General features: G+C 38.2%; 1 protein-coding gene across 5 annotated transcripts in view; it reads right to left on the bottom strand.

Moving 5' to 3' along the window:
* ATXN10 (ataxin 10) overlaps positions 1 to 27,806 on the bottom strand; it is an 89,304-nt gene that overhangs the window by 35,605 nt on the left and 25,893 nt on the right. For 2 of the 5 annotated variants that reach the window (XR_016281275.1, XM_089524893.1), the window contains exons 4-10: positions 23,852 to 23,948; positions 21,679 to 21,843; positions 13,486 to 13,566; positions 10,617 to 10,764; positions 8,122 to 8,230; positions 5,316 to 5,485; positions 2,098 to 2,160 (exon numbers count right to left, since the gene is read on the bottom strand). Coding sequence is in view for 4 of the 5 variants with exons in the window: in XM_089524893.1 (XP_089381019.1) it covers positions 2,098 to 2,160; positions 5,316 to 5,485; positions 8,122 to 8,230; positions 10,617 to 10,764; positions 13,486 to 13,566; positions 21,679 to 21,843; positions 23,852 to 23,948 (833 nt within the window). In the remaining variant the exon portion in view is untranslated. Of the gene's footprint in view, positions 1 to 2,045; positions 2,197 to 5,315; positions 5,486 to 8,121; positions 8,231 to 10,616; positions 10,765 to 13,485; positions 13,567 to 21,678; positions 21,844 to 23,851; positions 23,949 to 27,806 lie in introns of those variants that run through there. The other 3 variants (XM_089524895.1, XM_089524896.1, XM_089524894.1) reach the window with 3 other exon arrangements.

The following is a 27,806-nucleotide window of genomic DNA, read 5'->3' as shown; positions in this document are numbered from 1 at the left end:
ACTTTACACTTTGATCCTTGAAATCTTTCTAAACTGTAAGACATACATACCCACACTCCTAAGTAACTCATTCTGCTAATTCTGAGTCCATAAGTTTCAGAATACTATAATATCTAATAGCCAGAAACTGACTCTTAACATAGTTGGAATTGTTTCTTAGAGATTATAAACTACCACTAGGCAGGGTTATATGATGCTTAACCTGATTGGGACTGTTACTAAGACCAACTTCATACATAATATTTCTTGTATTGAGATCAAGAAAAGATACTACATAGAAAAGCTCAATCATAATTATTAAAATGATTAAAGGAATTGGTCTATATTCATCTTTAAAGATAATATCCACACTTTTAAGACACAGTCATATTAGTCTGGAATATCAGCATGCAAAAGGATATTATGCTTCAACGTCTTTCACTCAGTTAGTCTCAATCGTGTTACCAGATCCCTTTGCATACTTTACTCTTGATTAGCATGAGCCAGATTCAGGTGACCTTTCGTTATTAATAATTTAGAACTTTTAAATGGCTTAAAATAGAATTGAGATGGCAGAAATTGAAGTCTTCATAAGGAATATATATATAATAGTAGGTCATACTGTTTATACTGATTACTTATGTCAAAGACAGAACTCCATCACATGCTGAGACTGCAATTCCCAAGGTTCCTTTGCAGAATGAAGCAGAGATCTGAACACCACAACCACCCAAGTAGTGGCAGCTTCCCAGAATGTCCACACCCTACATCCTATTGCAATTATGATTACAGTTTCCACAAGTGATCCACAGAAAACCATATGCAGTGTCATTGCTGAAAATATCTCTCATCTGACAGCTAAACTGTAACCTTTCCTACAGAAAAAATGAAAATGGATGGGCTACATTTTCGTTTCAATTACTTCAATAACTTGTGTGTTTCTATAACATGGGGGAAAGGCAGAGAGACTTCAAATACTTGTAGGTAAAATGTTATCATCTATAAACAGTGATCTATATACATTTTGCATGTAAACAGTAATAGCAAATTTAAATGATAAGACAACATGATGCTCTGAAATTTATCTCCATTATAAATACTAATATTCTGGTCTAATCAAAGTAAAAAATAATGAAAACTGTCTTTAGCAGTAATTGCAAAATATAGCTGAATTTTCAAGCATAAACTAAAAGAAACTCAACATGAATACTGCATGGGACAAAAAATGAAATGCACATTCCTAACTCAAGCATGGCTTTCCTAGCCATCTATGTTTATTGAATATGAAATACAGAGCAAATCTGAGCACCTGTTTAATTAGATGTGTGCATGTTCATGTGTGTGTTACAGTTTGAATGGCAGAATTGTAACCCAATATGTTTGAAGAGGTTCATGAGGGGAGGAAGAGATGAACTGCATGCTATTTACCATGGTATAGAGTAGGAAAAAAATGATAAATTTAAAATATATGGGGTATCTTGATATTTGGTTAAATCTTCATATTTTTGTGTACTAGGAAATCCACAAACTAATAAGTTACAATTGCTAACATCTTGTCCTTTGATAAAGTCATATTGCTATTTTCCCCATTTTAAAAAAAAATATGAAGATTTTTTTTTAAATCTGAGTAACATACATCCTCAATTATGTCATCTATACTATATGGAAAGAAGAAAAACCACATTCTAGACATCTGAAATTAATATAACACTACTGTTTATTCCCTACATGGCTTGAAATGTTTATACTTTCCTCCCATGACAGACCACTGTTCTTAAATACAAAGCTAACAGTAATAAGAAGTGCATGATGTGCATGATGCTGGGAGAGGACAGAATTTGGAAGGAAACAATATTCACAAAGCACTCCACATTACAGGGGATTTTCAGACAACTTAAATGTATCCCCTAAACTTTTCAGACTCAGGACATTACAGTCTTTATCCCAGTCCAGGTCTTCTTCACACTTTATGTTATCAACATCTGCTTGAAGTGCAAGGGCAAAATAGAAAAGTTAAATAATATACCAAGTGAAAAACTGCAAACACACATTTCTATAATATTCACCTGAAACTCTCTTCATAAATTTAGCCATTTAAGTTCTCTGTTTGATGCTTACTTTTCTTTCCTTAATAAGTGCAGTCACTTGCTCCTCTAACATCTGGTACATTTCTTCTCCAAGCTGTCCCCATAACAGAGTTCAAATGAACAGATCTCACTGGAGTAAAATATGCATATTGACCAGGCTCATTAAACTTAACATGACTAAATTTGTATAAACCTATAACTTGCTTCTGTGATTTATGCATTTATGAAAGCCATACATTTATTACAAGAATCTACAATAACCAAGGCCAGGATGCATTGCAGCACAAAGCACTGCAATGCAGAGACAACTGACGCCTCAGGCTCTTCTAAACAAGATTCTACACGAAGCACGCTATCAGGAGATTATATATCGCTCTCTTAAGACAGTTGTCAAGGTTTCATGGTGTGTTTTCTTTTTCTAGATACCTAGAGCCTAGTAAGTGGGGGGGGGGGGGGGAGGGGAGGAAGGGGCAGATTTAAAAAATTATACCACCTGCAAGTCAATATAAGTATGAGAAATTTGCTCAATTTGTGATAATGTAGCATAAGTAAATTTGGAAATGGCTTAACAGTATTAAATATTTATTCCTTATACTTATTATATAATTATTTCAAATAATCTTATACTACCAGCTTCCAACAAAATTACATATTATCTTTTACATATTACCTTTGCAGTATAGTTGCTGTTTGTTCTAACATCAAAATAAGTAAACATATTAAAGAGCTGACCATATTATTTAGGTGACTTCCGTAATGAAAGGTATGGGGAAGCATAAGGGCATCAGAAAGTCCTCATAGCTACTCTACAAATATGGAACCTTAATTGAGCTCTAGAAATACAGAATCTGAGCTGCATTTTCTGATTTTACCCTAACTCACAAATGTACAAATCATGTACAGCAACACTGTTGGGATATAGCAACTTCGCATGCTAAGACTTTCTAGTACTATATCTCTATGATGCTTTTAGGCCAAGACCTTTTCTAGGAATGCATGTCAATGGTAGTTTTATTGCTATTAACAACCCCTCCTCACTTCCCCTCCTCATTTCCTGTTTACCATGAGGACACCTAATTACCTTTGTTCTTGGGGTGAAGAAGCAGCAGAGATGAGACTCCATTACTAAACTTGCTTACTAACTAATCAGCATGCCTATGCCTGGAGCTGAGAAGATGCTGGGATAGCATTCTTCTTAAGATGCATGGAGACTACCTTTTCTACCTCATTTTTCTTGCAACATGAAGCTAGACCTGTGTATCTCTTCATACACATGATTTTGTAAGTAAACTTATTTTCTTTTTCACTTTTAACCAAGTGAGTGTGTGTTTTTATTGGGGACACGTGGCTGGGAGAGGAGTGAGCTAGATAAAGTTTTATTCCTGCTTGCCCATCATCATCATTTTTCTGCTGAGTAAGCTTTGCTAGTGAGATTAAACAATCTTGCTTACTTTCTGAGTTTCTAACGATCCTCAAGAAAGAACTACATTTCCCAACAGGTTATGAGGCCCAGGCGCTGCAAGCAGAGGAGAACAATTTAAAACTAGATTGTTCAGGTTTTTTGTGATTGCTGTTGCTGTGATTTTTTATTATTGTAGTTGCATTTTTTTTTCCTCACCCTCCCTTCTTTAACTAAAACCCGTGTCCACCAGAGATTTTTAGTTTTGCTTTTTTGAGCTGCTGATTTTGTTTTTTTTGAATACTAAGGTTTTGATTTTTTTTTAAATTTTTGGATTTTGATTGATTATTTTAAACAAACATGTTGCAGCTATCAGCTACAAAGCTAAGGCTGACTCCTCACAACTACCCAGAATGGAGGAGAAGATTGCTTTGCGCCTGTCTGTACCAGGCCATAGTTTACAGGTTTCCATCAAGTTGAGCCTCCCTTACCCAGAATTCTGGAATCTGAAATACAGTTGCCCCTCTGCTTTTGTGGTTTTTAGAGCCGCAACCCTTGCTTACTCACAAGGAGCAAATGGAGGGGGTTAAAATGAGGCACGTAGCCGAGGCGCATGACCACAGCGGCTTGCGGGTATGAATCCCCATTCAAGCCTATGGGGTTTGAATATCTGTGAGTTTCCTTTTTCGCATGGGGGGCCGGAACTTTTTTCATGAGTGGCTGAAACAGTGACACCTTTGCTTTCTGCTGGTTCAATGTACACAAATGTTTCATGCACTAATTATTAAGAATATTTTATAAAATTACCCTCAGACTATGTATATAAGGTGTATATGAAACATAAATTAATTTTGACTTGGGTACCATCTCCAAAATATTTCATTATATACAAATAGTCAAATACGGGTATTCCAAAATCCAATTTTTTTAAAAAATAAATAAATCTGAAATCCAACACACTTTGATCCCAAGCATTTTGAACAGGGGAGACTCAAACTATTCCATAAAGGGATGAATGAAAGAGTTTCATAAGGAAGAAAAAATGCTTATGAGCATCCCAGCTTAACAAATGGAGGTAAGATTGTCCAAATGCAACCCCTGTAAGATTTCTATTCCACTACAGCTTTGAACTATGGCAGTTTTGAGTGCCCCAATTAAAATGTTCACTGCTTCGTTTTTGCTTGTTTTAATATAACTGGTTTTTTTTTCTCGCAACTAGTTTTGCTTTGGTTTTAATCTGCTGCTGTTTCTATTTCATTTCAATTTTAATTTTGTTTTTAGATACTTTTTTTGGCATCATTTCAGGTTTTAACTTTTACCCTAAATTACTAAGATATTTTTGTGATTGTTATTGAATGAAATATAGTCTAAATAAATAAATATACACATAACATCCTAAAATGTTCCTTATTACCTGCCTAGAATGGGATTATTTGGCACTCAGCCTCAAAGCTGATATCTCTTCCCCATAGGAAATAATGAATGGAATAGACACACTGGATGCAGTGCTTACTTCTTTCTTTGGCTTATGTAACTGAGAGCAAACATTTTTCATCTTCCACATGACAGTCCTTCTCATTTTTTAAAATGGCTATTTTATCTCCCCTTGGTATTCTCTTCTCTGGTTGAACATACACTATCCCTTCAACCCTTCTCCATAGGTTTCCACACCTCCAAACATCTTGGTCACCCTTCTCTGAACACATTCCAGCTTGTCAACATCTGTTTAAAAAAATATTGTCCCCAAAACTCAACATAGTATTAGATGTGAGGTCTAACCAAAGCAGAACAAAGTGGTACTACTGCTTCCTTCGAACTTGACACACCATACATTATTTAGCTTTCCTTACCTTGTCTTGATTAGTCTTGTTTTTATAGCATAAATTTCCAATCAACCGAATTAGATGAGATTTAAAGTCCATAGCTGGATGAGAGATTTGCTCCTGCTCTCTTGCCAAATGAGTTGCTGTGAAGATGTTAGTTGTCTGCTTCCCAGAAAGATGTGTAAGTCGCAAAATAGCTTTAAAATATTGAAAAAATGTTTTATTGAAAAAATGTTCAATCACTTTGATTTTGCATGTAAATTTCATTTTGTATTTGGTGGTGGTGGGGTAATCTACTTTGCAGAAGTAGAGATTGGTAATGAGACTACTGGCCTCAAAGAGGTGACATCTGCAACTCAGGATGGCATGTGGTCTTCTTCAAGTGAGCTGAATGATGTTGTGTGTTTGAGATCTAAGAGTGCATCCTATGCATCATTACAGAAAGTCCCCATCCCAATGCATTAAACAAAATATTGGTTGTCAGTTCACATCTATATAGGTTATAACCTACATGTTAAAACAGTTCTGAAAATACAGTGGTTGTCTTTAGATAAAGTGATAAAATCAGAATTCTTGAGAATCCTAGCTTGCAGTACATGGCCAGTATTCTCATGCATGCCACCCAACAGTTTCAATTTGGTTTTGCTAATAGAGTGAATCAGAGAACACTAAAGTTAGGCTTGTACATGCCATTGCATTTTCAATTTTTGTGTTTGGTTGTGAAAGCTTGACAGGAAAGAGGAAAACCGACAGGAAGAAAATCAGATCATTTGAAATGTGGCACTAGAGAAAAGTTCTACAAATACCATGGACTGCTAAAAAGACAAGTAAATGCATCCTCGAGAAAATCAAACCTAAACTCTCCCAAGACGCCAAGAGGACTAAACTGAGACTGTCATACTTGTCATATCTTTTCATGATGTTTCCATGAAACACTACACTACAAAAGACAATAACATCTAAGACAGTAAGAAAAGAGGAAAATTGTATAACAGATGGTTAATCTCAATCAAAGAAGTAGTAGCCCTCAACCTGCAAAATCTAAGCAGGCCAGTTGATGTTTGGAGATCTCCAATTCATAGGTTCACCATAAACTGAGGTCACCTTGATGGCAGTTAACAACAATTGCTCCAAAACAATGAGGGGGAAACAGACGGGCAAAATGGAGGAATCTAATTTTTAATATTACTACAAATTAATAATTTCCATTTATTGTTTAGCACAAAGCAATGTTCACCAAGCTGTTTAGATTCATCCAGAAATATGTAGTACCCAGGCTATGTAGGGCTTCAGTAATAGCAAGCCTATGAATTCTACTCAATAGCTAGTTTGGAAAAAAAGTTTTATATTCCATGATAGCTAAAGACTAAGAATAATGTTCTTGTAATGTTTTGGGGAAAAGGCCATATTCTGATAGTGGAGCCTCACAGACCTACATAGTCTAATAGGTTTTATTTTCCTACACTCTGAATTCTGTTAAATTGTGGGCTTAATTTCAGAAATTAAATACAAATGGAGTACATTCAAAACAAAACAGCAGTGCTATTATAAAAGAAAATCAAAAGCAACATTATCCAAGGAATTTAAATTCTGGAACTGAGTAGCTCACAACAAGTTCCTTAACACTCAAAGTTTGCAACCTCCTTACAACAGAAGTTGATTTCAGGTAAATATAGTTAAGAATGGAGTTGAATGTAGTTAAGAATTAGTAGTGAGCTAATTTTGAGTTTTTTGTACCCCATTTAAAAACTCTGGCCCTGGCAGTTGTTAAACTCCTGCTGCTGTTAATTACTGATAGAGAAGGGATGCAATTCAGATGATGGAAGATACAGCTCATTTGGACTTTGAGGGAAAAGGAAAGGACAGCACCCTCCATCTGTAAACATGGCCTCATTTCTTTCTTCTTCTCAGCTGAGACCAGGTGCTTCATCATAATCTGAAATGCTTGCCCCTCCTCTCCCCAATAGCAGCAGTTGCCCCTTCCAGGACTTGAAAGCAGCCAGGGCAAGTGAGGAACATGGAAATATGTGGATAGAGTATTATATTGTGGCTATTTGATGTAGGATCCTACCCATAGTGCCTGTACAAGTACTTCTGGTAGAACACAGACGTGGCAGGAAAGTGTGTGTGTACACCTGTACATGCATAGATCTTCCTATTCTAGAAACACAACTGCAAAGCTTTCTTACTTGCAGAGAACCAGCAAATCCCCCATTACTGATAGCACTGGAAGAGAAAATATAAGGGACTGCAGAAAATCACAGTCACTTCAAATAATTTCTTAGGCGCATTACAGACGGGCCTAAGAGGCGCCGTCCTTGCGCCGCGATTACGCGCGAGGGGCGGCGCTTCCGGATGCGCCTTGCCCCTCGCACGTAACCAATACGTCAAGATGGTGGCGCCCTATACAGACGGGCAACGCCATCTTGACGTAGCGGACGCTCTGCGTCCGCACGTCCCAACCCAGAAGAGACATCGCGAGTGCGCGCTTTGGCACTTGCGACGTCTCTTCCGGGTTGCTGGAAGGAGCGCGATTTTCGCTCTCCTTTTTTGCAGCATGGAGGAGTCGCGCGGTTTGGCTGCAGCGGCTCCTCTACGCTGCAACCAGCAGCGGCCTGAGACCGCCCCTTTTGGGCGGTCTGTAACGGGCCTTAGGCAGGTAAATAAGCCAATATAGCAGAAACAAAATATAAATGCTAAAAAATGTAAACTATTTTCTATTTTGTATTTGTCACTATTCAGTCACAATAAAACATACTTTGAAACAAAGCAAAAGGCCATACTATCATTAAACTATCATTACCTTTTTCAAAAGTATGGATTTTGTACTTACTGACAACAGCCTCAAGCAAATCAGGGCAAGCCTGCAAGCATTCCAGTTGTCCAGTGTTTGATGTAACTTCACAAAGAACATCAAGGAGCCCAACTGTGACCAGTGCTTCCTATAAAAAAGAGGATACAAGTTAATTACAAAATATCTACAGACACATCAATGTTTCTAATTTTCTAGCAATCCTAATTCAGGCCCATTAGTAATCATGCCTAAGGCTGTGTAAATGTGATACTAGGCACAGAATTCATTTTCATAAGAGTATCAGCTTTCACATTTTTGAAAGCAAGATGTCAAGCACTTTGCTAGCAAATGTCAATTGGTTACAAAGATAGGGCCAATACCTCTTGAAATCTCAAGCATAGAAAGATAGCTCTGGCGAGGGGCAAGCTTCACTGACATACCTACACTTTACTCCACAACAGCAAAAATGTACCATTACTCTACTTATTTACTCATTCATTTAAATATTTACATTCCAGTAAAATCAGGTCAAGCAATTTCAAATTTCAAATAATTTAAATAAACTCACATTAAATATTTGAATTTAAAAATTGAATACTTCAAACACTGTAACAATCTAAACTTCTGTATATATAAAAATTGAAACCATTAAGGTCCAAAAGCTTTAATAAAATGTCAAATTTTAACTTGGCATCAGAATGAAAACTATGTAGTGTTAATCAGGACTTGAAGTGGAGGACATTTGATAACTGAGGTGCCACGATGGAGATGACACCACTTACACATTCATACACACTGGAACACACCTTTAACAGATCTCAAAATAACAGAAGTACACACAGAGCTCATTATACCATTCTTTGAAGCTGAGTTCTTCTAACACAATGAACTATAAAAATCTTATCCAAGTCAGAATCAGAAATACAGAATCAAGAAGAGAAACGTGCAACTTTTTAAAGAAAGCTTTAAAGAAAGCTTACGGCAGATTTAAAATATCAAAAATACACAAACTTAAGTAATGTACTATTAATATTATGCTTTACTTTGCTTCAGATAACCCAAAGAACCAAATAACTATAATATTGTCTTTAATTATACTAAGGAGAAATGGAAAGAAAGGACAAAACTGAACATGAATATGTTGGGAAGACTAGTTAAAGCAAATCTTGTGAACAAATCTTGCCAAGAAAGTATGTGATAGGTTCATCATCAGCTCACCATAAGTCAGAAATGACATGAAGGCACACAACAACAAGTAAAACCTCTGAAGGAAATGCAATAGTCAGTGGCTGCACTGATATAACTCTATGTTACCCAAAGAATGTCATGCTTTCCCTAAATAATACAGGAATTGCTCTTGTAACTGACAATTCTATCTATGAACCAGCTGAGTTGTAAAAATTGGTTAAGCTGCCACAATTAGAACAGTATCTAAACCAGAAATTTTATTAATTCTGATGAACTTTGATGTAGTCAATACCGATTTATCAAATAGGTAATTAATTTTTATAATGTCAGGTGATCCTCAGTGATCTTGAGGGCATGGAAATCAGCAGGGGGTCTATGAATTAGGAGGTGGTTAGACAGACTCCGGTGGACTGCCTTAACAGAAAAAGTAACCTCCCATGATGGGATGCAGAGGGGAAATAACAAAAGACACCTTTATGGAACTCTGGTCCCCAATCATCAACTACACTTCTCTATACAAGGCCCACCATCTTATTTAAAGATGTTGACTGATCACCGTGCACACAGGGATAAGGATGTTGGGTAGTTGGGGGGGGGGTAACTATAATCAACATATGGCTAAAATTTAAAAACCCCAAGTGCTTGTCTTTACAAATAGCAAGGTAAAAATGTCTCTGTATTATACCTATACAAGAAGGCTACAGCACACCCTTTTAAAAAATCAACCGAAAACTAACCATAGTCCTTGGCATCTTTCTGTAACATACAGGAAAACATTTTATCTCACAGGGAAGCAGTCAAACACAGCAATTTCTTATTAGTTGCTTGAAATAGGAAAATTTTATGACACTGTTGGCTCTTTCAGATGAAATATACTACAAAAGCAAAATATTACAAAATAGGGCAATACGTATAAGTGGTTAGAAGAACATTATATCCAAACATCCTGGTAGCACAGTCTCCTAAATACAGTATCTCCATACTTTTGGACATCTGATACACCAATTCAATCATCCCAATACAATCATGTCACATAGGGAAGGGGTCTCATTCATGTTTTTACCCCATCAAGATTCCTATTCATTTCAACAGAGGATGAACCTCTGCAGATACCAACTGATGTTTCATTTACTTTTAAAACATTAAAAGGCTTCTGTTCTACTCATTATTCACACAGTATGAACGCCACTGATTTGAGTAGCAAAATCTAGATGCAAAGAAGAGCTCAAAGAGCTCTTCATCAGATTTACCTGTTCGCAGCATGATGCTCTCTCTCTCTCTCTCTGATGCAGCATGATGCAAATTTACAGTAAATCACAGCAAGTTACAACACCAGAGTATCTTACCTCATTGTCATTGTCCATTGTAGAAGCCAAGTTTAGCACAGCCTGACATTTCTCCTGAAAACAACTTGAAAGGAATTTGGCCATTTCTTCCCTGATAACCAAATTATTTCCATCAATTTCTGACAATATTAGCTTTAAAAGAACAGTCCTGGAAAAAATAAATAAAAAGCATTTCATGTTTATACTGAGAGTGTGCAGGGTAATGGGAATTGCAAGGACTGGGCAACTGACATCAATTAACATCAGTAAAGACTTATTTGGTCCACCATAGCTTGCCAGTCAGACCTTCTCAGACTCAATCCCATGGAGATTCAAACTAACATATGCATTTCCACTCAAACCTTAGATATAAACTACAATGAACACTACAGCCAAATACATAATGTGGATTTCATTCTGGTTTTCTGAACTTTTTTTTACAATATGCAAAGGGATCTTGTAGCACGCTTGAGACTAAGTGTGCACAAGATGTTATAGCATAAGTTTTTGTAGATTCAGTCTACTACTATAACTAATAATAGTAATAGCTTTATTTTTACCCTGCCTCTCTGTCAAAGATAATCGATGTGGTCTACTTCCTCAGATGCAAGTAAGTTAACATGCATGGCATGAAACATGAGAGGTGTTTATTTTATTAAAAAGCTATGAGATGTAACAGGTACTATAAAATGCAGAAAAATGTAGAAAATATTTTAAAGACAGTGCTTTCATGCAAAGAATGTGTGTAATGCATTGCAGTGCATGTATGCAATAGTAACATGTCTTGTACAGAACTGGGTAATATTTTTCATGCACTAAATGTATTTGTGTGGTGTTTTTTTTAAATAGTCAATTATATATTTATTGTTCTTATTTGGGCTGTGTGTTTTTTAAACTGTTTACAGAAAGTATGTTGAAGGTCCAGCTTACCATAAATGAAAGCATTTCCATCTATTTGTTAAGGTCAAAATGCCTTCCCGTCCACCTAAATAATACTGCATCAGTCCTCTTGCACTAATATGACTCAGTGAGCAGCAGAGGACACCTAAAGAATGCTGTTGCCCTTGTGGTTAAATGTATCCCTTTTTGTATCTGAATGAATTTGTATCTATGGTCTACTTCCCAGAGTCACATTTGGGGCTAGCTCACAGCCATCAGTAAAACTTTATTGACACTACCCCACTTTGTTACTTTGCTATCTTGGCCCGTACTCGCAGAGACAGTCTACAAAATCAACTCATATAGTGCATGTAACAAGAAGTCCACAATTTTAAAGACATTAGGTCTACAATGAGAACTTACACTATGAAGTATCACATATTTTAATGATATTTTATATTGTACCTGCTTTAGTATTCTTCTATCGTACTGCCAATACAAAGAAAAGGCAACTTTCTATTTCAACACAAGTGAACTTGAAACATGTGGGCTGCAGCTCTCTGTATAGTATAGCTTGTGTCAGTGAAAACACAAGCTATACTCAGATCTTAAAGTGGATTCATGACAAAGTGGAGCAATTTCTGAGGTTGTTTTAATATGCAAAAAAGATTGCTGTTGTAGCTGGTGGTGATGATGATAATGATGATACCAAGGAACATAAAACAGCGTATAAAAAATGGGAAACAACAAAACTAACCACTTTTCAAAAAAAAAAAAATCTAGGAATATAAGGCAGAAGCTGCACCAAAAAGAAGGCCTAAATACGCTAAAGGTATCAGATCCCATTTGATCTAGGAAGCTAAGCAGCATCAGCCCTAGTTAGTACTTGGGTGGGAGATCACCAATGAATACCAGGTGCTGGAAGCTGTATTTCTGAAAAAGAAACTGGCAAAAACATCTCTGAGTATTCCTTGCGTTAAAAAACCCTATCAAATTCATGGGGGAGGGTGTCACTAAAAGTTGATGGATGACTTGAAAGCACAAACATATGCACACAAAAAGAAAGCAAAGGAAGTGTCAGGTGGCCTCCCAAGAGTAGATTCCATAAAATAGGATGTCCCAGCTAAGATGATTTCCTACTCTTCACCACCCACCTCATATCTGATGAGATCTCAAAGTTGTCTCCCCACTAAAACTATCCAGGGGGGGTCTTAAATAGGTGTATTTACCCACTATTTCAACATATCATTAAGACCTTAAGTAAAAAAAGGCACTGTGTTGTCTTCTGAGAAGGGGGTTGCTAATCTTTCAATGGCACAAGATTCTTTTGAATGATTAGTTATATTTTTGTATGATTGAACAGTTGGCTCATTAAAGAGAATGCTATGAAAGGGGAAACCTCTGGATTTATTGACTTGGCACTCTATTACTTCATGGTCGCATCCTAGAAAATGGCATGTAACATCATCCATCCACTTTGTAACACTCCATCCTCTGTATTCTGTAACCTCTACTTTGGGTACAGTTTATTTCTTTTTCAAGAGCAGCTGATGAAAATCTGAAACTGCATGACACTTCTGTGTGTGTTTCTGCATGTGTGTGTGTATTTCAGTGTGGGGAGAGTGTATGGTGGAAAGGAAGATACACACTGAATCTCTCTCTCTCACACACACACAAACACACACAGAGACAATAGCCTAGCTACTGAAGTTGCACATAAAATGCAACAGGGTGTAGTGCTTCCATGAAATCTTGTCTTCATTTTGTCTCTCTCCTCTTTAAAAACTAAAGGCGCCAACCTGAATTCTGCAATTCCTATCTAAACCCCTACCAGTTGTGGCTAAATTGTAATGTTAACCAACCAATTTAAAACCATTACTGACATAGAAACATGTATTTAGAGATTCTGTGCCAACTATAAAACCACAGGGTTTTTTTTTTCAAATCATGTGAACAGGATACTCTATATGGAATGCTAAATGCTAAAACCCACATTGGTTTTTGGGGTTACCTTTCTTGATTGCTGAGTTTGGCATACATGGCTTTGACCAACTCTGGGCACTTCAGCAATTGGTTGGTAATAATCAAGAACCTGAAAGGAGAAAAAAAAAAAAAGAACAAACTGCCATTGGTTACATAAAAACAGCAAAATTAGCTACTCTGCACTGTATTAATTTAGTTTACCCTGGTACTATAATAATTGCTTACTATTCACATTGCATATCTATGATTAATTTACAAAAATGGTTGAAAAATATGTTTCTTGAGTGTTGAGAAACCTTGCTGAGGAGAACCCTGGACTAATAAGAATCTTGCAGTTCAGGATTTATTCTGCACAAAAATATTTTTTTCAAAGATATTAGCATCTTCTGTGCAGAACATAATAGTTTTGAAAAATGCTATTTCTTAAGCAGAAAAGTCTATTCTTTGTGCAAAAATAGCATGGACAAATTTTGCACAAAGTAAGTCACAAACTGAAAATAGTCTTCAAAAACTGAAGAACTTTTGAAGATTTTTCTCACAACAGGAAAATTTCTAAAATTAACTGTTTTTTTCCTCCAAGAATGGGTTTAGCAAAGAATTACTCCCCTACTGAATATCATGAGCTAAAGCAGGATGGGGAGCAAGGGGATAGCCCAACAAGCTGAATAGAGGCAATGTGTGTAAGTTGAAGACATCCTCTTCCACCAGGCCTGTTACATGTGTTTTTCCTCTGGATCCAGTGCCATGTGAAGGTGTACAGTCTAATAGGCTCTAATTTATTTGTAACTGCTGAAAGCCAACAGTTCTGAGGTACTTAAACAGATCAGCATAAGTCATTCATGATTCTGAGTAACACATGCAAGGCATCTTATAGAATTAACAGGATTTATGACACTCTTCTATACTTGAATCATGAAAATTCCTCTATGGATTTTCCTTTAAAACAATTATAAAAATAATGAGGATCCGTAATGAAATCTTCTTTCAATATGCAGTCCGTTGTCAAATGGCTCATGAATGCTGCATTACAAGCCGGGCTGCTAAACATTTGAAAATCTCAAGATTCAGTTCTTGACAGAGCTTGTCAATATTTATAGATATATAAAGTCAAAGGCTTTTATAGATATACTTTTCTTTAGATTTTATACTTTACATTACAGGGAACCCAATAACCAGGTGCTTGAATTCTGAGAGTTGGCTGTAATGGTAAGGTTGCAATCCTTTAGAGACTTAGGTTGAATTAGGTTCCACAGTTAACTCAATGTGATTATAACTGAGTAGGCATGCACAAGAAATAGGAGCAGACTATCTAGTATCAGTCATGTTACAGAGTTATTTCATGAACCATATCTTGCTACCCTTAAATAGCACTATCACCTCTCTTTCCAAGTAGCAAATCTGATTAATGAGGAAATACAGTCAGAGATGAGCTACATGCTAAATACAAAGTGGGTGATACAACCAAAGAGTTTAACTCTGTGGCAATATCTTTTCCATACTGCCTACCCTTTCGTATGACATCACTGAACTGCACTTTCTTTTCAGTCAGCGCATTATGTGGAATAAGAGTAAGGACAATCACAGAATGAGCTCACAGTATGGAGTAAATGTTCCTAAATATTACAGGAGAGAGGGAGAAAATATATAAAAAATACATCAGATAGTGGTTATACTTTTGGAAGTATCCTTGTGGTTTGAAGTGTCACTCAAATTTTTTGACTCAGGTCTTGCTTAAATTATGTCATGCATGGCCCATTTGAAAAATATATTCCTGGCTTTCTTGAGAAAGGACTGTTATGGAACCATTGCTTCTACAGATGTCAAGCATTCCTTGTTGCATTACAATTAAAGGGGGAAAATTTTCAAATGAGCAATAGCTTTCAAACTCACTTGCATCTGGAACCTGTAATACAAAAGAAAAACTCCAGCTTTCCAGGAATTAAAAATATGTTTGTCCTTAGGAGAGTACAAGATTTTATAGAAACAAAAATATTCTAAGTTACTAAGGAAGGAAGACTTTTCAGCCCCCAAAAAACTATTTTAAAAAATAGATGGAAGTTTTATATATTTTAGCCAGGCAAAAACGGAAGAACTTGTAAGGGGTATTTACTTACTTAGGCGGGATATAGACAGCCCCAAAAGGGCGGTCTGCTGCCGCCCTGGTTTGCTGCGCAAGGGAGACGCAGTGCACAAACCGTGCGGCTCCCTCGCGCAGCAAAAAGAACCCGCAAAAAGAGGGTTCTTTCTGCGGCGCTGTTGTGACGCCGCAAGGTGCCAATGGTGCACTTGCAGCATCACAAAGGCGCCTGGACGTGCGGACGCTACGCATCCATTACATCAAAATAGCGGCGCCCGTATGTACAGGGCGCCACCATTTTGACGCCCTTGTCACGTGTTGAGGGGCGAGTCACGTTTGGAAGTGCCGCCCCTCGCACATCACGATGGCGCCCCGTAGGGTCCGTCTATCAACTGCCTTACTTACTTACTTATAGTGAGTAGGGAAGCCTACTCCTGGCCTTTGAGCTTGTAAAACAATATTCTGAAAACACAGCTATTCTGAAAACCTGCTTCTACTAATGACAAGGAGAGAAGCAAAATTTTACATTAAATAAATTAATGTAAGAAAATTATCATCTATGTAGTGGTGATAACTTGCAGATTTGCTTTGGCTATAAAAAATATTACTGCTTCATTACATGCATTGTACAAGTTATCCAATTCAGAAGTTTTGATTTTACAAAATAGCTTTTATCCTAAAAAAAAGAGGAATTATTTGCAATACAAATCCTGGAAGAAAGTGTGTGTGCAGATATCATACTTCCGCTATAGTACTATAGTCTGGGACTTCCAGTGTAACTGAATGGTGGGAGATTCAGGATGGATGAAACCAAGTACTTAATATAATATAATAAATCATTGTTGAGGCGTGTGTTCATTCATATGAATATTTTTTTTCTGCATGGAGGAGGGAAAATATAAGCACTGAACTTGTTGGAAATGGCAGTAAAGGTTGGCAATTGGTGTGAATTGTGGAGAAGCTGAAGAGGGAATGAGATGAGATTAAAGCCATCTTTAATATTTCTCTGATGGGATGTCATTTAAAAGATAGAGCAAGATTGTTTTCTGGAGCTGTAGACACTAGGGTATAAACCAATGGATTCAAACTACAAGATTCCACCTAAACAATTAGGAAGAACCTCATGCTAGAAGCTGCTCAACAGTAGAATATACTGCCCTAAGATAGTACACTCTCCTCCATTGGAGGACCCCGCCCACACTCCCCTCACCCCTCACAGTTGATGAGGGCGTCCTCACTGCATGGCGTCGAATAGACGGCACAGGTAACAATGGTGTCATTGCTGCGTGGCCTCCAGATGGAGCCGTGCAGCAGCGACATGCTCGCACTGCTGCCAGCTGTTTGAGGCGGTGCAAAAAGGAGCCACTTTTTAGTGGTCCTTTTTTTGCATAGCAGCGCCACGCAATTTGGTTGCTGCAGCGCGGCTACGCAGCAAAGAGAGGTGGCTCCAGCGGCTCTCTACCGTGCCTAAGATTGGACTGGCATCACCTGAAAGTACTTTAGCTATGGCTTCCTGCATCGGAGAGCCTTGGGACTGGAGGACCTTTGGGAATTCCTTCCAACTTCATAATTACATGATTCTATCACTGAATAAGTATATTTTTGTGAGACAGGAAATAATGTGGACATTAATCTACTGATCACAATTCTACTAGAGTTGTGAGGTATAATGGTTTTGTGGATTTATAGTGATCTCTTGAATTTAACTAATTGTATAGACTGAATTTGGTACTTTACAAACAATAGATTCATCTTGTGCATTCATTTACACTATTTAAATATATACATCATGATTTTTCTGCTTTCTGTCTACACTTTCACCTTTATTTAAATTATTAATTATATGATTATTTTAAAATGTTTTATGCTAATAAATTAATTTAGATTAACACTCAGTCTTGTCCAATTTGGATGGGGAACTGAGTGTGACATTTAGAGCAGATCACATAATGAAGGACATCAACTATAATGCCTTTAAGAGAGGACTGGACAAATTCATTGAGGATGCTACTAGTCATGCTGAATATTTATTCCCTCTAGTATCAAGAGAGCATGTATGGAAGGGTGTAATCAGACTCACATTCTGCTGATGGGCATTCCATAAGCATCTGTGAGCAGAATTCTGCATTGGACAGGTTTTTAGTCTGATCCAGCATAGCCCTTGTTGTGTTCTTACATTAGAAAATACACTTCCTCTTCTGCATAGTAGAGGGAACGACTCTTCCAAAATAGCACTTGCTAAAACATATACATGTATTATATTAAAATAAAGAATGCTTTCTCCCATAGCTATTATTTTAATATGTAAATTTATGCAGATTTAATTTATCACATTATAATTTATATGTTTAATCCTTATGCATGAGGATGAGAACTTTTAGTCCCCCAACCCATACTTTGGTGCAGAATGTATACATAACTGGTCATACATGTAGGTCATTGTACAACACTACTACCTGCACAGTAGAAAACAAGGTCTCAATAGTTTAGCCACCTGCTATAACAATTTTATTTTCCACTGAGAAAATATAGCTGGGATTAAAGAAAAACCTGTGCCATCAAAATTCATGATTTTTGTCATTGGGATGCTTTTTACTGTCTTGGCCAATGTTATGAATCAAAGTAGATGTGACAAGCTCTAGCTATCAGCTGATGGTCCCCAGACAGGTTAAATAGTCCCCCCCCCCATGTGACTGGTTAGGAGGGATTATAATTGTATTCTTAAGCACCTTTACCAAACTGAAACATAAATTTATAGGGTTTTGGTTTACAGATCTTGGCAAACAGTAGCTTCCAACAAACATAGTTCTTCCCTGTTGTTGATTAGGAGAAACCAAAATAGAAAAACACATCTGACTTAAACGATTTTTCAGTGCCCAAGGCATGACTTTCAGTTACTGAGTGCTAAAAAAAGTTTTAAAAATACGATGATAGAAACACAGCTCTAGAAAGTGCAATCAGATCATTTTACACTATAGCTCATGACACTACTACGGTACTTTATTTCTTCTGTTTTGAAAAACATGATACCAGCTGAATCAAAACAAACACTTCTCTTTTGTTCCAGATGTGATTATGGTTGTCTTCTAACTCTGAGCACATTTTTCATAAAATGTGGCAATCTGCAAATATATTTAAATCTGAAAATATATTCAAAATGTGTGCCATAAGTTTTATATCCAACTAGAGAATATGAAGATTTATTTTACTTTTTTCTTCTCAGTATTCTTTGTCAAGTAATCTGGTGGATTTTGTTTTTTATTTGTTTATATGTTTGTTTTGCAACTACAAATATATCACTTCTGGACAGAACACCACTGCTTATTTGATTTTGATTTTTGTTTTAGAACCTCAAAGAGCTTTGCTGTTATACCTCCTTTTATGAGTTGTTAAACTCAGAAGTATATTTACATCATCATGAGGAGGCAAATAAGTGCTGAACAACAATCAGCCACACCATCCCCCATTTAACATTCTAGAAGCTGTGAAAAAATGTGTTTTGTTTTAGAGTTTTAGGGTTTTTCTAGATCTATTGTAATTGGATCATAGTTTTAGTGTAATTACATTTTTAATTGGATTTTGGCAATTCTTGTGTTTTAAAGATATATTAGCTAACTGAAAATTTAAATGTGTAAAGTAAAAATAATTTTAAAATATATATGCCTAGCATTATCTCATTTTAAAATAAGTTCATACCTTACTTTGCCCCAGCAAGAGTTGACAACCCTACTATGCAAGATAAACACTTAGAAAGTATGACCTGACAGAGAGTATAAACACAGGCAGAGGATATTACAGTCAGAGTGACCAGATGTCCTCTTTTCCCAGGACATGTCCTACATTTAAACCTCCTGTTCAGGAAGAATTCCAAAATGTCCTCCATTTTGAGCATGACTAAGAAGCCCACTGAGTAGCAGCACATTTGCTACTCCCCTTTGAGAAATTTGTCTACTTAGCAGCCCATCTTTGCTGCAAATAGGAGGATAGGATGGGTCTTTCTAGAGTTCTTTTTCCTAGAAGCAGCAGCTGAGCTCAGAGCGCATTTGTTTCTTGGAAGAGGAAAGGACAAAAAACATGTTAGGCAATGGACTGCTTGGGGACACAATGCAAATGTGCAAATGTAGGGGTTTTTTTCCACTGAGGTCAGCACAACAGACCAATGATCCTATTCCCCACCACCACTCCCTTCTCCTTTTGTGTCGTGTCTTTTTAGATTGTAAGCGTGAGGGCAAGGAACTGTCTGACTAAAAGATTGTATGTACAGCGCTGTGTAAATTTACAGCGCTTTATAAATAAAAGTTCATAATAATAATAATAATAATAATAATAATGAAAATAATAATTTAAATGTACATTCAGTCAAGGATTTGTTGTTAGTAAAATATAATTTTAAGCATTTGTTCTGTAAGTACTGTATATTGCGAGCCAACAAGGCCTTTTAGCAAAGATATAGTCATCAGAATAATACAGCTGAGTATGTAATAGATTACAGTATACATAATATAGCTTTAAATAAACCATATGAATAGATTTTTTTAAATTTTTATTAGTATTTTTAGCTTTTATTTTGTAATGTCCTATTTTTTTCTTAAATGTCCCACACTTTGTGGTGCCTTGTCCTCCTTTGTGGTTATGACATCTGGCCACCCTGATTACAGGTGGACTCTTGGTATCTGCTGGGGTTCCATGACCCACCCACCTCATGGATACCAAAATCTGTGGATGCTCAAGTCCCATTATATACAATGCAGTAATAAAATGGTGTCCCTTATATAAAATGGCAAAATCAAGGTTTGCCCATTTTGTAATGAAAACAAATTCAAGTCATGGATGACAGAATCCATAGATGCAGAATCTGTGAATATGAAAAGCTGACTGTACTCTTCTTCATGTGCTGCAGCCGAGATGCAGCATTCCAAATGAAAAAATGCAGGAAAAAGATATTTTCCAAATATCAGAAATAGCAAAAAAGAAGTTACATATTAATTTCTTATTAGGAAAATAAATTAAATTGGGAGATAAAATGTCATTATTACACCATGAAATTGTGCTCCAAAGCCTGGTTTCTGATGAAATGGTACACATACACAGGGACACTGCTAGACTTCAACCTATGTTTCTTGACTCCCTAATCTATTTTCTTCTGCAATGAATATCCCAGGGGGCCAGCCTGGGAACAGGGGTCTGTCAACACCTACACTTCCCCTTTTCCCCACCGTTGCACAAACCCTAGCTATTTTCTTATCTAACTGGAGACATCTGTGCATCAGTCAAAAGAGCAAGCCTTCAGTGGCTGCTTCTCAGTTAGGCATTCCACAATCAGCAGCAACTCTTTATGCAAGACAAATGAGTAGAAGCCTCTCAAAGTTTCATGACATTTCACTGAAACTCACAAGGTTTTGTCCTGCATCTCCACCTTGGGCCTCTCCTTATGCAGCACTTGGGCTGAGAAAAGCAGTTCTCACTGGTGTCAATGGGAACCCCTTTTCCCCCAGCCTAAATGTTACCTGACTTACTGTGCTGTAGCATACTACTCAGTTGCTCCCACAAGAAGCAATGCTGTCTAAACAAATCACTGACCTTTCAACCATAGTTTGCTTATCTGTTTTAAAAAAGAAAAAGAAAAAAAGCATTTGTATTTAAAACTAAAGGTGCTAACAAGGTGGGAAATATTATCCAACAAGCAATAAAAGATAATTAATTTCTACAGCATTTCTTTGTAAATTATTCAAACATTCCAGTTTATATTGGTTAGAATCCAAAGAACCACTTCAGACATACAAAAATGGTTTCTATGCACCCAGAAGGGATTCCTACTTTCTCTTCTCATCCCGAACAGTAAGCTCCTTACATGAGCTGGAAAGTGAGAAGTCACCCCAAGTTGCAGGACAACTTGTTGACAGCTATGATTAGAAGAAGAGCACTAGGATGTATCATAGTGCTCTGAATTCTGGTTTTACTTTTGGCTTATTCTATTCTAGTGTAGTAACTCATATTTGAATTAAATCAATATGAAATTACAACAGTATCTATACCAAATGGAGTTCAAAGCAAGCTGCAATTTTTATATGAAGAGAAGAGACATCAAAGACCTCAGCAAGTATTCTCATTAATGTTTTGAAAGAGTTTTTAAAAAGTACGTACACCCATTCTGACTCCGAGTGCCTTCTGTAGGCTTTCAAAACCGCAACGACTATATTCAAGTTGTGTTCCTCCTGCAGTTCTTTCATTCTCTGAGGGTTAAGGCATACTGAAAGAACCATACAGCAGTAGGCAACTATCTTCTCATCCTGATGATTTAAGCAATTCCTCAAAAAAGAAACAAGAACATGCATTGTATTAAGACTGTTTAGGAAAATGTATCAATGGAAGATATTAATGCCCCAGATCTTCAGAATCAAAAGAGGAACCAGATGTTCCTTTTCTAATTTGCTTTAGATTAAACTTGCAACGTATAAAATGTAACACACTATTTTCTGAACATACACCCAAATATTTACATGGAACAAAGAATGTTAGAATTGATTTCTGGTTTTTCTACGGGGAGGCAGTTAAAGGGACGGTGTACGCCTATTCCGCCTCTCCCCATACCTTTAATTAGCTTCCAAAGCTAGTTAAAGGCAGAGGAGGGCAGGGGGAAATAGGAGCAGATGTGCACCTGTTGTTCCCTCCTTCTCCTATGCCTTTAACTGGCTCCTAGAGCTAGTTAAAGGCATGGGAGGGGAGGGGAAGGAGCGGATTGCCTTTGCCATCCCTTGAGGCTGGGAGAGCATGACTTGTGTGTGTGGTGTCTTCAGGGTGTTTCCAACTTAGGGTGACCCTAAAGTGAAACTATCATGGAGTTTTCTTGACAAGTTTCGTCAGAGGAGGGCTTCCTATTGCTAGCCTGAGGCTGAGAGAGTGTGCCTTGTGTGTGTGCATGTGCCTTCAAGTCGTTCCTGGCAACCCTAATGTGAAACTATCATGGGGCAAGCTTTGTCAGAGGGGGATTTCCATTGCTATCTTGTGAGGTTGAGAGAGCATAGCTTGTGTGTGCTGCTTTCAAGTCATTTCCGACTTATGATGACACTAAGGGGAAACTATCATTGAGTTTTCTTGTCAAGTTTTGTCAGAGGGGGTTTGCTATTGCTAGCCTGAGACTGAGAGAGTGTGCCTTGGGTTTTTCCCTGGAAGTCCCACCCCTGGAAGTCCTGCCTCCAGAAGTCCCTCCTGGCACCGGGTGACAGCCAGTGTGGGAACGCCACTGAGTTTGGGCGCTCGGTCTCCAGAAGGTTCGCTATCACTGGTGTATGTTGTCCCCTCGCCATACAAGCTTATTCATAAGGAAACAGTTGCAGCTTTAATCAAGACAATTAAAATAATGTCTTTATTCTTAGCTCTAAACTTTTTAAATTTTAGCATAGTCATCATTTAGGAGATCATTTTACTGTAATCTCCTTGTTAACATTTAACCAGTACAACCTAGCTACTAGCATATGTTTACAATAAAACCTGGAACACATATGGTATGCTGGTCAAACTTAAAACAACATTTCTGGAGCACTGCTTCTTTTAGTTAACATAAATAAATAAAATGCAGAATACAGTGACTACTCTCCTGTTTCCAAAACAAAGGGTCAAGGCAGACAGCCCCATAGGAGCAGCCTCCGGCCACGATCAGGCGAGGACTGCAATGACCACACAGCCCACTCCCAAGCCGCACTGGCCAAATCAACTCCTTTTTGGGCTGGCTTTTAGGTCTTGAGCATGGCCTTGGGCAGCTTCTGGCTGCTTTGGGGGCATGCATCATGTAAATGTCACACCCCCAAAGTGGCCAGAAGCTACTTTATTTAATTCGTGCATTTTGAGACTGTAGCAATCTGTTCTTCTCAGCATTTTCCTACTGCCAAGCACTATCACTGATGAGTGAAATAGGGGCACATTACAGACCACCTAAAAGCGGCGTCTGCTGGCGCTGCCGGTTGCTCTGCAAGGGAGCCGCAGCGGCCAAACCACGCAGCTTCCTCGCGGAGCAAAAAGAACCCCCAAAATGGCACTTCTTTTTACGGTGTGCTAATGATGCCGCAAGGCGCCAATGGCACACTCACGACATCATTAGCACCACACAACGTCCAGACGCTACGCATCCACGACATCAAGATGGCGGCGCCCGTGTGGACAGGCGCCACCATTTTGTACGGACCCAGTATGTACTAGGGCCCCTTACTAACCCTAGTACGTCCTGGGGACATACTATACACCCGTCCAGAACGAGCCATAATCACATAATATTATACAGTACTTTGGATGGAGGAAGAAGATACCTGCTGATGCTTACAAGAAAAGAGAAGGGAAAGCAAGTTTCCAAATCGTGTTCTGGGATTCACTGTTTCCTGTTGCAATGTTTCCAAGAAACTGGAGGCTACAACGGAAGACTAGAAGGGAGGCAGAAAGAGATCCTGTCAACATACTTTTATCACACAGCAGGAATTTGCCTTCCAATCTCCCAAAATATAGTTCACAAATACATCAAGAAACAATACTATACCGATTATGAGATTCTGAATAAACATAATCAATACAATAACATTTTAATACCATTAAAACCTTTATATCCCCCTCAGTATCAAAAGATCTCAGTACAGAATACAGATAACAAAACAGACTAAACAATTTAAAACAATTTTAAAGCATTTAAATAATTTAAAGCAGTGTACACAGTGTTTACTGTACCCTATCAGAACTTTACAACTTAACCAGACCATGGTCCTTTTGCCCTAAAAGCTTTGGTGAAAAGCCAAGATTTAACTTGAAACCTAAACGAAGCCAGCATCAGCACCAATCTGATCTCCAAGGAAATGGTATTCCACTGCTGGGGCATCACAGTACAGAAGGCTCTCACCTGAGTCTCCATATGTACTGCTCATACAGATACAAGGAAGGTCCCTTAGGCAGATCTCAGTAATGTGCACATATACAGAAATGATTTATGTACTGAAGTTTCAAGCAGTGCAGGCACTTCTATGCCTACAGGAAGCCCCTGCTTTTCAATGCCTCATTCTTTTGACACAGATGCCTCATTCTTTCGACACAGACAAGTTCCATTAATTCAACAAGGGGTCCGCTCTTTCATCATTTTTTCTAACTACAAAGGTTATTTGGCACTATTCACACATGCATGGTCCCTGAATCTCTTGCACACATTTAAAAGTGATATATAGTATGTTACAATGCGCCCACGCCATCCACGAGCTTGCCATCCATGGCTTTAACCTTGTGTGGATGACAAGACCCAGATGTTACAATGGTGTGTGCACCCATGGAACACATGCACCACGCAGCATGTGGGAGCATGAGGCCATTGAAACGAATGGGACTTGAGGTCCTGCGTTTTTTGCCATACGAGGGGTGGGAGGGTGGGTGTGGAATGGAATCCTCACATATACAAAGGGCCCACAGTATTGACAGTTTTGGTAGCATTTGCAGGCTAAAAAAAATCTGGGCTCCAGTTTCCAATTGATTTTGCTTTCTGACAGTCTTACTGGTCCCTAACCAGACAAATAAGTGTGTATGGGGAGGAGGGAGATCCTGTGTAAACTTGCTATCCACAATTTGTGACTGGATCTTCCCCCACTGAGAATACTGCTTCTGTCATATTCTCTCACACACACATACACATGCACACCAGTTTTACATTCTGCTAGTATCCCTAACCATGCTGTCCCCTAATTATTGTGAGAATATAATGGACAATCTTTCATTACATTGTTAGTATACTACCAAAGAATGTTTCATCATGAATGGCACATGTAAGGTTTAGCCATCACACTGCAGTTGAAAGGGACAATAAAGACAAGCGCAGATCATTGTTGCAGACTTCATAAACCAGGGAAATGAGTACTGTGTTCAGGATTCCTCCATTGCTCCTCCCGTCACATGCTGGACCATCACTGTAAATCAGAGTTCTGTGTTGTGTCTGAACCATGGAATTCACCTTAATGAATGTTAAAACACTGGGATATTGAGGGGGAAGCTCTTGGCCACAGTGTTTTTTCCTGGAACAATACTTGGTGCATACTTGTACTAAATAAGGGCTTAAGGTTTATTCTGTCTAGGTCACTCATTCCACCTCGAGGCCACTAAAAGTCTTCAACTTTTTCAGATCCAAGGCACATGCTTATTAGCAACTTGAAATAAAGGACTCATATTTAATTTTATCCCTAATGTCCATCCTTCTGCCTCTCCTGTTCGCCTTCTCCATTCACCTCCTCCTCATCACTTTTCTAATCTCAGCACACCAACACATCAAATACTACAACAATGAAGAAGCCAACATGGAACACAATGTGACGGTAAAGGAATGAGAAGTCTGTGGGTGCCTACAAAGCAGAACTCTGCACAGATATATTTGCCTAGTTCAGAGGTACATAACTACACTGGAAGTAGGAGCCAATTTCTGCTCCAGCAAACTTTCAGTAGACCACAAAGATGTGTCTTAGCCAAACTGAAGGTGAGGTCAGTGTTGGCAGACAGTCAGCTTTTGGGGTATGTGTGTGTGTGTGTAGGTTTGTGGGTGCTCAGGTTAGTTGGGGGGGATCCAAAGAAACAAACAGAATCTGTTGAATAAGACCGAGGCTCAAATTGACCTTAATTTAAATTTTAGCACGGTAAATTTTAGCATAGTAAGTATTTATCCCCATCCACAAAAATGAGACACAAAAAACTGCAGCAACTATAACACCATAGCATTAATTATCCATGCAAGAAAATTATGCTCAAAATTCTGTAACACAGACTTCAATCATATATGGAGAGATAAATCCCAAAGGTGCAAGAAAGAAGCACTAGGGGCCACATAGTAAACATACAATGGTTAATGGGGCACACCAAGGCATTCCAGAAGAAAATCAGCTTGTGCTTTATAGACTACAGCAAAGGCTTTGACTGCATATATTGCAAAAAGCTATGGAACACTTTTAAAGACATGAGAGTGCCACTACAGTTGATGGTCTTGATGAGAAATCTATCCTTAGGACAAGAGGCTACAGTTAGAACAGAATATGGAGAGACACAATGGTTCTCAATTGGCAAGGGGATCAGGCAAGGCTGTATATTATCACCCTACTTGTTCAACTTTTATACAGAAAATATTACACAAAGAGCAGATTTAGAGTCAGAGGGAGATGGAGCCAAGAAAGGAGGAAGGAACATCTGTTGATGTGTGGGTGACACACTAGCAGAAAACATTACTGACTTGGAACAATTACTAAGGAAGATCAAGGAAGAAAGTGAAGTGAACATAAAGAAAACAAAAATACTGACCATGGAAGAGCTACATAAATTAAGACTAAACAATGAAGAAATCGAAATAGTTAAAGATTTCCCATACCTGGGATCAAACACTGATCAGGAAGGAGACTACATTCAAGAAATCAGAAGAAGGCTAGGAATGGGAAGGGCAGCAATGAAAGAATTAGACAAGATCCTGAAGAGTAAAGATATAAAAATGAGCACTAAAGTCAGAAATGCCCAAGCCATTGTATTCCCCATCACCACGTATGGATGTAATAACTGGATAGGGAAAAAACTGGATAAGAAGAAAATCAACTCATTTGAGATACGGTACTGGAGAAGAGCGTCGAGCATACTGTGGACAGCCAAGAAGACAAACAAATAGATCCTTGAACAGATCAAGCCCAAACTCTTACTGTAAGCCAATGTGATTAAACTGAGTCTGTCATAAAGTAAGGGTCTCGACAGATGGGCGGCTCGGTGCCACCCGTCTTTATCCCAAGTCAGTGCTGCAACAGCCGCGCGCTGCAGCCCCAACGCACTGCCAAAAGGAAGCTGGATATAGCGGCTTCGTTTTTGCGGTGCCGCAAACAGGGAAGGGCGCCACCATGACACCACTTCCTGCCAGTGACGTCTGGACACTGTACAGCGCGTGCGTCTTCATGGTGGCCCCTACGTGGACAGGCCATCATGATGGTGTTGTCATTACATGCTAGGGCTTGGGAGCGTGCGTATGCTGCACGCTCTCAAACTCTAGTTTCGGCCCAAGTACAGCGCTTCCCACATGTCTGTACTCAGCCTAAGTCTGGCCACATCATGAGAAGGTATGACTCATGAGAAAATACAATATGCTAGGGTAGGCAGAAGGTATTAGAAAGAGAGGAAGTTTGTACACCAGATGATGATGATGATGATGATGAATTTTATATATTTCCCACCTCTCCTTACAGCTCAAATGAATGGACTCAATTAGGGGTGTCACGGGTATAAACTTACAGCAC

Source organism: Sceloporus occidentalis, unplaced genomic scaffold (genome assembly GCF_023333645.1).
Source record: "Sceloporus occidentalis isolate IW3139 unplaced genomic scaffold, rSceOcc1.0.p SCAF_5, whole genome shotgun sequence".
In the NCBI taxonomy this organism is placed as follows: domain Eukaryota; kingdom Metazoa; phylum Chordata; class Lepidosauria; order Squamata; family Phrynosomatidae; genus Sceloporus; species Sceloporus occidentalis.
The sequence above is the reverse complement of the archived record's forward strand: the minus strand, read 5'-3'. Positions and strand labels throughout refer to the sequence as shown.